Below are 11,026 nucleotides of genomic sequence, written 5' to 3' on the forward strand. Positions count from 1 at the left end.
AGCGTTTGACCTGAGAGTGCGGGCGGGTGAATAGGGGCGAAGTAGATCAGCTACATAAGCCGGAGCCTGACCGTGAAGTGCTCTGTAAGTGATGGTGAGAATTTTAAAGTGTATCCTAGATGCTACAGGAAGCCAGTGGAGAGATCGGAGTACGGGGGTACAAACACACCCATGCGTGTGGAAGCTAGTCCGCACATACCAAAAGTCTCAAATTGTGTCACCTCTGCAGCCTGCACTATGTCTCATTCTGTCTTTCTTTGTCTCTCCTCCACACCCAAGCCCTTTTTTTCTGATAGGAGAATGAGGAAGAGGAGGAACTGGAAACCACTGGGAGCGCCTTGGGAAGTTTCTGTGAAGTCTCAATGAAAGCACGAGAAGAGCCTCTCTAGTATTCGACTCAATGGCCAAGAAAGGGCGTACGAAGAGCGAGAAGCCCGAAGCGCTCATCTCTGCCCTGCAGGCAGCCAATGAAGATCTCAGGTCCAAGTTGACTGACATTCAAATAGAGCTACACCAAGAAAAATGCAAGGTACTGTACAACATCAAAATACATACACTTGTCCAGAATATTTCAAATATTGTAATTACAATTTAAGCTCAGTAGATTTAAACCTTGATGCTGCTCCAAAGTTTAAATCATACTGGCTTATAATCTTTTTTTAGAAAGCTTGTTTATTATTTTACCATTATTATGGAATGAAATATTATTATGGAATGAAATATTATTATAGCGGTCATTAGACATTTCCCAGATTCATTTAAATGCATGTTATTGCTTTGTCCAGGAGTACAATAGTAGGTATCCTGGTAATGTAAAAATAACCTAATTCCTCTCTCCTCTGCCACTGCCATTAAAGGTGAGCAAACTGGAACGCGACAAGCTTCAGGAGGTGAAGCGGGTGCGAGAGCAGGAGCAGCACCGTCACACTGCCATGTTGACAGAGCAGCGGGCCAAGTGGCACGAGGAAAAGCAGAAGGAGCTCCAGGCTCTGAGGGAAAACCTAACACGGCAGCATGAGCAGGAACTGGCCCGCCACGCCAAAATCAAGGACCAGGAGAACCAGAGGCTCAAAGCCGCGCTGAGCGCCATGCGCGATGGCAGCGGAGAGAAGGTGAGGTTAGCCGAGGGCAGCGAAGCTCGAGTATGTAATAATAAACAGTACGGTAATAAACAGATACTTTTCACCCAAATGAAATGTCGAAACAGCAGCTGTGGATGTAAACCAGGACAGAGCGGACAAGACAGTCACCTTCACTGCTGGGAAAAAGCTCCAGATGGGGGGGAAGCACTAGAAATAAATACTCATTACTCACCTTTTCGTCTCCCCAAATAATCTAAAAAACAACAACCCCGAAAGGGTTGTGGAAATCCTGACAAGCTCCATCAAAACCCTTCACCTCTCTCTCCGTCCTGCGTCTTCAGGTGCGCACAGCATTGACCCTGGAAGCCAAGGAGGACGCACGCCGCTTCTTTGACCAGGAGCGAGTGAAGCTCCTGCAGGAGATAGTGGAGCTGAAGAGCACGAAGAAGCAGACCGACGAGGCTCTCAGCAACATGATCCAGTCCGACAAGATGAAGGCTGGCGACCTGCGGGTGGAGCACCAGCATCACCAGGAGCAGATCTCCAAGATCAAGTGGGACAGTGAGAAAGACATCCGCAGACTGGTAGGCACAGTCACTGCGACTACATTCTTTACAACTGACACGATTGTGACCATTGCTCTAAATATTAGCCAGGCCCCCTGCTGATGTTGGATATCTACACAGCAGGGGAACTGGGCTGGAACTGTAGATTTTTTCTCCGAATACATTTCTGTTTCTTGTGATCTGTTGATATTTGTTGTAGAGCTACAGGGACACCTTTACAAGTGTAACATATGTTCATGTTCATGTTCATGTTCATGTTCATGTAGAAATCCTAACCAGGTCTGTGCAGCTCCATGTGTGGAATTTAGGACCAATGGTTGTTTTTATTCAGCCAGTATTATTTCAGTCATGAATTATTTTAGCAAATCCAGATAATCAACCAATCTTTTAGTCTCTATTTTTTTTTTACTTTACACAACCTGCATACAATTAAGGTCCCCAAAACTATGGAACTTTTTCCCAAAAAATGAATGTCTTCATATTTTTATATCAAAATCCAATCACTTTTTTTTTTCCCAGTCCTCTGTACCTTTAAATCCTGCTACATTCTAAGGCCACTCACTTTTTTGCGGCCCAATCAAATGCAAAGGATTATATTTAAATCCCTCTTGTAACTGTACACCGTTCAAATATTCGGTTTGACTGTGAAATACGTCACAGTACAGAAGTTAAAGACACTCTAACTCCCGCTTCACTGGGACTTTGATGGTATACTACTTGTGTACTACATTGTACACTGTGCATTCATAGAAAAAAAACTCTTCAAAAGAAGCGAGTAATGTCCTTTCAGCTGAAACACACCATCACTTCCTTCTCCTTCACTGTAGGTGGATGAAATCAAATCTAAAGAACGCACCATCTTTGGTCTGGAGAAGGAGCTGGAGTCAGCAACGGGTTTCCTACAGAAGCTGCAGCTTCAGAAGGACGCGCTGGACGACCAACTGTTCCTCGTCAAGGAGATGGAGTGTGGCCTGGGGAGCCCGAAGAGAGAGATTCCAGGCAGAGCTGGAGATGGAGCTGAGCACTGTAGTAGCCCAGTAAGTAGAGATGCTTATCAAGGAGAAGATCCACTCATATCAAACGTTAATATCAAATTATTTACTTGAGAGAAGAGAGAGCCTTCATACATCTTAAGCCCCATTTTTTTCCTTTGCTTTAGCCCTTGAAGCTAAAGCGCCAGTGTGCCGTGACTAGTTTCCTAACGCATGATTTGAGCAAAGGAGACTTGTGTAACCACATTTTAGCCATCACTCATATTTATCAAAGCAGCTCATGCTGACTTGTGGCAGTCGGAATCCTAAACGAAAAGTGAAAGCACAGCGTCATCTCAATCGTCGTATTGTCGCCTTACAGAGGAGCGATATGTACAAACGCTGAGCTTTGTCCTTGTGTGGACAGCTGGAGAGAATTGAGAGAGCAGACTCTGAAACCAGTGCATGCATGGTCTGGATTGCATGATCAAAGGTTGGTTAAAGCGTGTCAATTCATGAGCTGTCCCACTGTTCATGTGACCACTCATGGGATTAAGTTATAAAGTCCATGAGATGTGAGCGCATTACAATTGAAGTTTACAGATATGGTCATTTTTGATTGAATTAGTGAAATGATTGATAGTTTTTTTGTTTATTTGTTTGTTTCAGGACTTGAGGAGAAACCAGAGGCGCCTCGCTGATCTCAACTCGACCATACGCAAATTAGAGGACCGCAACTCACTGCTGGTCGATGAGAGGAATGAACTGGTACGACCAAATGATTTCGTTAAAGATGGATCTCCTGCTCTGTCTTCCTTCTGTCACTTGCCTTTTCCTCAAATCTCCCAGACTCAGTGTCCCCCTGTCCACCATCCTCATGTCAGTAACGATACAGCCCTGTGTCCGTTTCTCCCCACCAGCTGAAGCGAGTTCGGGAGACAGAGAAGCAGTGTAAGCCAATGCTGGACAAGAACAAGCTGCTGTGTAAGAGGAATGATGATTTGACTCAGACGATCCAGAAGCTGGAGGATAAACTCAAGAACCTGGCCAAGGAGAACCATGAGATGGTCAGCACAAAGTCACATTGTCATCATAAATAAGTGTCGTTTTCTTTGGGGGGGGGGGGGGCAAGAGGGACAGACTGATTTATAGGTGGATATTGTGACTTTAGAGGACTTTCCTCTCTTTGTGCTGTTTGTCTGCAGAAGGAGAAGATCAGCTCCCATCCTCCGCTGAAGAAGCTGAAGTCTTTGAATGACCTGGACCAAGCACACGATGACCAGGAAATTGCCTTTCTCAAGCTTCAAGTCCTGGAGCAACAAAGCATGATTGATGAGCTGACGAGAGTATGTTGTTGTTTTTCATATGACGTGCAAATTATCCGGTTTTTGATCAGGCAGTTGGTCATGCTGTTTGATCCTGAGCTCATGTGGACATTGGATGCTTTTGTACTCTTCATAAAACACTAGTAAAACATACACAGTATCGTATGAGACATCTTATTTGCATGTATTTGTTTGTTTGATTAATATATAAAAAAGTGTAAGAAATGAAGTTTTTCAGATGATGGGCGACTGTGATGCTGGGCGACTGTGGCTAAGCGGAGAGCAGCGCCGTCCTTCAATCAGAGGTCGGTGGTTCGATCCCCGGCTCCGCCTCCGCTAGTCCATGTCGATGTGTCCTTGAGCAAGACACTTAACCCCAAAGTTGCTCCCGTAGCTGTGCCTACGGTGTATGGATAGAATCTGAATTGCAAGTCGCTTTGGATAAAAGCTGCTAAATGACTGTACCGGTAATGTAATTATTAACCGTCTTAAAATTTGTAAAATTACATTTTTGGATGTTATTTGCATACCAGTGACATTCTGCAGCCGAAGACAACCTGGACTATAAATTACCACCACTTTTGCTGTACCAACTAAATGTACAATGCACTTGTAACCAGGTACCCTGTGTAGCTTATTTTCCAAATATGATATCGTAATATCCTTAATGATCAGACCGTAAACACAGAGCTCATGTTGGAGAACCACATGATAACCTCTAAGCTATTGACGTATGAAATTGGAGTTCGAAAAATCTTTAGAAAAAGAAGGAAAACAAGGATCATCTTACAGTGGTGGGTTGTCTTCTTTCCATTTGTTTGTTTTCCCAGGACCGAGAAAAACTACTGAGAAAGAAAAGGCATAAAAGAAGTTCGAGGCCAATAAAGGTAGAAATAATTATACGTGGTTCAATCTATTTATCTTTGAGTGTACTCCTTTTGGTTAATATGATATAATACCAGTAAACACATATTCAATGTTGATATCATTTGTCTAGGCTCTGATTGTGCCACAGAGGTGTATTTAGCTGAAAACAATGACGTGAAAGGAAAAGGAAGAAACTTTGATCTGATGACAAGGCATATTGATTGTTGGACCTTTACCATCAGACATTTCCAGACCTGTACATCTTTCAACTTCTTCTTCTGCAGAGGCACATCGTAGTAGACACCTTCTTTGGGTATGATGAAGAGTCTATGGACTCTGAGACGTCTTCGGTGGCTTCGTTCCGGATGGACAGAACTCCTGCTACTCCAGATGAAGACCTGGAGGAGGTGAGGCCTCATATTCGTCACAGCGACTACATTTGCAATCGTGTCGACATGTTTCACACTGTTCTGTTTCGATTCAATATCCGTTCAGCTACATCTGTCAAACAGTTCAGCCATAGACTCTGACCTCTAACCTGTGTGTGTCAAACAAGGGTCTAGCCAACGAGGAGTCGGAGCTGCGTTTCCGTCAGCTGACCAGGGAGTATCAGGCGTTACAGCGAGCCTATGCCCTGCTGCAGGAACAGAAAGGAGGCATTCTGGATGCTGAGATGGAGGCTAGGGTACATACACAGTGAGAAAATCACTGTTTTTAAAATGTTGTATTCCTGTCCAATCTGTATGTATACCCTTATTAACGCCTATTGAGTTTGTGTCAGCTTGTTATTGTTTTTATTTGTTGTCTTCTACTGCGGCTCAAATTTCTGTGCGCTGGAGCAAGTTAGAGACATGAAACGTTGCCCAAGAACTGGAAATTATGTGCAAGTGCTTCACAAGAAATATGACTCCAATAAATAAAAAAAACGCCCCCAAAAAAGCCGCTGGGATCATATCAGTTCTCCTGACTAGATTTTACGCCTAAACCAAAATGTCTGTGGTTCATCAGCACATAACTAGACCAAAGTCAACCACCATTCGGCCAATCATCACAAAACTTGCAGGATATGTCCACACAAGTTTCATTCAGATCGAGGATTAGGGACAGTAAATCAGAAACAGTTAGGTTCGGATATATCATCTGACAACAGTGAACCACATGTGTACAACTATTGTGAAATCGCTCGATTTGCTTCATATTTTCGATTTGGCGATTGGAAGTGGTTATCATTTTGTCATTCATGGACCCCCACTTGAGAAACAGTACCCGAGTGGCTAATGAAAGTCCTTGTTACTCATGTTTCAGGCTCAGGAGCAGCTCCAAGCAGAAGTTCTCAGGTATAAAGCCAAAATAGAGGACTTGGAGAAGGAGCTGAACCTGAAGGGACAGGTAGGACACACAAGCACACGCGTGCATGAAGGCAAATTACATGTAGGGTGGTGGACAAAACAACAGAAATACCACACAATACACAGTGTAATTATGAGCAGCACACACTGAAAAAATGATGTATAAGAGGGCAACAAGAAAGGCAACAAGAAAAAGATTGATGGAGAGACACAAAATGTTTATTTGTGATCTAATAATTCAATGTCTTGGGGTTCCTCCTGTCCTCTAATGAAAGTAACACGTTGTTTCACTGCCACGCCGTCACTGAAAATGTTGAGTTTATTGATTTGCTTCACGGGGGATATCTGTGTCTGCATTAAGTGTCTCTGTCCTCTGTCAGGACTCCAAATGGGTGGAGGAGAAGCAGCTCTTCTTACGAAGGAACCAGGAGCTATTGGACAAGGTTGGACTTTCACCGGAGTTTTATTTCCAATAAGCAAACAGCGTCGGTCTTCCTTACGATGTTTGTGATGGTTCAAAAAGTATCATTCAAAGAATTTTGATTTGTCAAAAAGATATATTTGTCAGTTTTTTCTCGTGATTAGTTACTTTCTTCTGTGCACAGCGCTGGTATTATTTTAAAGTAGCATCATAATTCCCTGAAAAACTATGGTTTGTTATCAGTTTGATTACACCTGCTACAGGTGGTACGTTTGGTATTTAGCATTGTTTAAAGCCTCACAGCTTTGAGGTGCTTTCCTGCAGTTATGACTTGCCTAATTGCCACTGTATCAACATCATATTACATAACATACTGACTGCAGCTACAGTCTAAAGGTCCGGACAGCTGCCTCATCCTGTCTAATTCATTCTGTCTCTCTTTGGTGTCCAGATGGAAAAGATGGAGTCAGACTGCAGTCGACTGCAGCAGGAACTGCAAGACTCCAAAGATCAGAATGAACTGTTGGAGTTCAGGATACTGGAGCTGGAGGTGAGTGACCTTTCCTTTGTTACAGAAGCTAAGTGGAAATCATATCGAGTTAGCCATTCAGCCATGTGGACAAAATGCCCGCGAGTCTGTCAGTCAGGCCGATTATTAGCTGACGGTGGTGTTTGCGGTTCATCTGTGCTGCAGTGCAGATACTGATGGCAGCTTGGGAGGGCCTAAGCTGCCACCTAGTGATCAGAGAGGAGAACAGTTCGCTCAGATGTGCTCAGTACACTGGCACACTGTGATTTATCCCGAAATGATATTAAAGGCTGTCATCGCTGCTTCTTCAGAGCAGCAATTTGTCTGAAATATGGGTAGTCCGCATTTTCAAGGTCGAACAAAGCAAAAAGCAGCACCATACTTAAACTTAAACATCATCATTAAGACATAAAAAGTGCACAAGGATTGTTCAGGGAACTGTGTTTGGCTCGACATTGATTTTAAGCTGTTTAAAAAGAATGCTGTCTGAAGGGGACAGTCCAAAACAAGCCATTGAAAGTGAAAATACAGTTTCATCCGGGTTTAAAAGGGAGTCGAGAGAGACTCGTGATGAACGTTTCAGTTATGGTTCATCCTTTGTACCATCTAATGTCTACTTTTGTTGTCGCAGGAGCGCGAGAGGAGGTCCCCTCCATTCAATCACCTGAGGATGCATCCTTTCTCTGAGGGAGTCAGTGCTCTGCAGATCTACTGTATGAAGGAGGGGGTCAAGGTACGCAGTGAGAGGGACTCGTCTGCTTTAATTACAGCAATTAATCATGAAAGCAAGAGATACCGCTGTGACAGATCCCACAATTCTTATGGCCACAGCAAACTAGAGGCTGTTTTATTTGTTATTTATTCAGGTTTAATATCAATGGACTCTGAACATTTATAGTGTAAAGAAATAAAAATGAACGGTAAAGGCCTTTTTTGTATTCTGTTTTCTTTACAGGACGTGTGCATACCCGATCTCATCAAACTTCTCGATATCCTGGGAGACAACGGGGTAATTCATTTGGAATTAACAAATCAACATATGATGCCAAAACAGACCCGTTATTAATAAAAAACATTTTTTTTCCATTTTTGTATAGAATTTAAGAAATGAAGAGCAAGTGGCCATTATTCAGGCCAGCACTGTGTTGTCGCTAGCAGAAAAGGTACGTTTGGAAACCACATCATGGCTCTTCATACACCATGAGAACACACACAGAATAGTCGGTGCTGACTCAGGTTTTGCTGTTTGTTGCCCTTTAGTGGATTCAAGAGATTGAGGGGACGGAGGCAGCGCTGCACCAGAAGATGATGGACCTGGAGATAGAGATGGTGAGTCAAAACAATCCTGTGTTGTTGTTTTTACAGGATTTTACCCCTCTGATGTCATCAGTATCCTCTGCTTCAACATAATATTACTTTCACTGGCTCACAGCAGCTTTCGTCCAGTGTGATATGATTGAAGCACTTAGACCTCAGTTATAAAATATTGGTTTAGTATAATATAATTATAAGAAGTACACGATTTAAAAAGTGTTTTACAAAAATGTGATATTATGAAAAGAAAAAAACAATAAAAAGAAAATAAAACAACAAAAAATATCAGTCAAACAGAAGTTAAAAACACATTTACACACACTGTGTAGCACAAGGTGACGCAAAGGCCAGTTTAAATAAAGGAATAAAACGTAACCACTGTCTCTGACCTGCTTGTTCTGTACAGGAGATGTTCTGTAAACAGAAAGGGTATCTAGAAGAGGAGCTGGACTACAGGAAACAGGCCATGGACCAGGCCTACTTGGTACGTGTGTGTTTGTGTATCCTGTATGCATCACTTTATGGGGCCAAAATCTATTCACGGTCAGATTATTGGAGCTCAATTCCCATATGGAGACTCCTATTCAGGTCCTCACAAGATTTCAAATTTATTTTCCGAGTTAAGACTTGGTTTTAGGGTTGTGGTTGGAATCGTGACAAGTTTAGGTGAAGGTTTGGGGCTATGCATGCAGTGGTTATGGTTAGTTAGGGTTGAGCCTGCAGGGAATGTAGTTAAGTTAATACAAAGTTGTACATATTTTTGCGTGTCTGACCTAACGAGTAATCCTGTCTTCTCCTCTCTACAGCAAATCCAGGAGTTGGAAGCAACGTTATACAACGCCCTGCAGCAGGACAAGGTGCTTCCTGTCACCACATATTACCGACTTATTGTTACGAAAGCTACGGTCAATTTCAAACACAAACTGTAAAACACCAGTGCGAGTGTCTTAAGTACTGGAGGGGGGAAGTTAATGAAATCAAGACATCAATTTAAATATCAAGAAATGCGTCATACAATGTTTTTATCAATGTGCTTTTGACGTACATCCTTGTGATTATGCGCATCTGGTATATTGAGTCCACAGGACCAATTTACGAGGTTTATTGCAGATGAATTCTCGAATGATGATAGAAACTTTACAATCATAAACACAGGAAAACAGGCTTCCAGGAAACATAACAAGAGACATAAGTGTGTTGAGAAGTGCTTTTATGCCGCAGACAGCAGCGGGTCATCCGTTCTCGTGAACACTATATCTCAGGAACGCCTTCTTCAAGTTCGGCTCAAACGTCCACCAGGACACGAGACTGAACTGATTCAAATTTGGATTTTTTATTTTTTTTTACCATAATTCAAGAATTTACATGCTATTTCTGACAATGTCCTATAAATGTCTAATAGGATAAAGTGGTGAGGTTTATCTTGGTGTCCCCTGTGTCTGATGCCTGTCTTCTTCCCGCAGGTGATAAAGTACGGCGAGCCTCTGGATGAACTTCAGAAGGACGAGCTGCGGTCGTCGGTGGAGAAGCTGAGGAGGCAGATGCTGAGGAAGAGCCGGGAGTACGACTGCCAGATCCTCCAGGAGAGGATGGAGCTGCTGCACCAGGCGCACCAGGTCAGTCGATGTCTGTACCGGTGATTTGTGTGTGTGTGTGTGTGTGTGTGTGTGTGTGTGTGATGATACAGCTCTGTGTGTTTTGTGTGTTTCATTTGAAATCTCTCTGACAGTTTTCTCTGTGAATATTTGCAGAGGATTCGTGATCTTGAAGACAAGACGGAAATCCAGAGGAGGCAGATTAAAGACCTGGAGGAGAAGGTAGACCATGTTTCATGTCTTTCTGTAAAAAATAAATAAATAAATACATTCACCAATTAAGCTGGAACACAAACTGAAATGCTACCAAGTTCATACGTTTAAATGTCTTTGCTGATAAGCAGCCAAGATAATGGAATTGTGAAATCAATCTCAAATTGAATTTTGAGTGTATTTCTGTTCTATTTCTTTTCACATTATGTTCTTGAAAGTACTCTCAAAATGAAATGTGAAATTCTATTCTTACAGTCTCTGTACAGTGAACTTCTGCCTCTGTCTCTGCTGTTACTAACATATCTTGAGTGTGCCTCTAATCCTCTCACTTTCTTTCTCCCTTCTTCATCTCTTTCTGTCTCTCTCCAGTTTTTGTTTCTGTTCTTGTTCTTTTCTCTCGCCTTTATCCTTTGGCCTTGAAGTCTTTGGCGTGTCCTGTAGCAGAGGTGAGTCCTGAGGGCTTTGAGTAGAAAGTTCAGTCCACGTCCGTCTCTCTTCTGGACCTCGATCAAATACTTTTCCATTAAAGCAGAAGCTGCACTGGGAATACTCTGGCTGCAGAGCCTGACTCACAAATGCATTTCCTTAGCATTAGTAAGACTTCCTGATATGTGCTTATGACCTACAGAATATAAGCAGGTCATGTATTGTTATTTAAAAAAATACTACAAATCATGAAGTGAGAGATGTATAGATTGTACAATAAAGTCGACACAAACCACGTGTGAAAATACTGATCTTGGCCCGTACTTAATCCTCAGAATAACAGTGACTATGTAGTTGTTTTGAAAAGG

The 11,026-nt window shown here is 42.6% G+C and overlaps 1 protein-coding gene across 2 annotated transcripts; it reads left to right on the forward strand.

The window, feature by feature from the left end:
- Nucleotides 1-400: 400 nt before the first annotated feature.
- On the forward strand, nucleotides 401-10,652 carry jakmip2 (janus kinase and microtubule interacting protein 2; the record flags this gene model as incomplete). 2 transcript variants are annotated; one of them, XM_079283499.1, is made up of 22 exons in its annotated part: nucleotides 401-529; nucleotides 858-1,112; nucleotides 1,424-1,666; nucleotides 2,476-2,685; nucleotides 3,289-3,387; nucleotides 3,540-3,686; nucleotides 3,825-3,965; nucleotides 4,775-4,831; nucleotides 5,096-5,218; nucleotides 5,368-5,496; nucleotides 6,117-6,200; nucleotides 6,541-6,603; nucleotides 7,033-7,131; nucleotides 7,742-7,843; nucleotides 8,066-8,119; nucleotides 8,208-8,273; nucleotides 8,371-8,439; nucleotides 8,831-8,908; nucleotides 9,231-9,281; nucleotides 9,888-10,040; nucleotides 10,176-10,241; nucleotides 10,602-10,652. In XM_079283499.1, 22 exons carry the CDS (start codon nucleotides 401-403, stop codon nucleotides 10,650-10,652), a joined length of 2,469 nt encoding a protein of 822 aa, XP_079139625.1. The 2 variants fall into 2 exon arrangements, with proteins under 2 accessions (XP_079139625.1, XP_079139626.1); XM_079283500.1 differs by lacking the exon at nucleotides 6,541-6,603.
- Nucleotides 10,653-11,026: the final 374 nt, after the last annotated feature.

Source organism: Melanostigma gelatinosum, assembly GCF_949748355.1.
Source record: "Melanostigma gelatinosum genome assembly, chromosome: 14".
In the NCBI taxonomy this organism is placed as follows: domain Eukaryota; kingdom Metazoa; phylum Chordata; class Actinopteri; order Perciformes; family Zoarcidae; genus Melanostigma; species Melanostigma gelatinosum.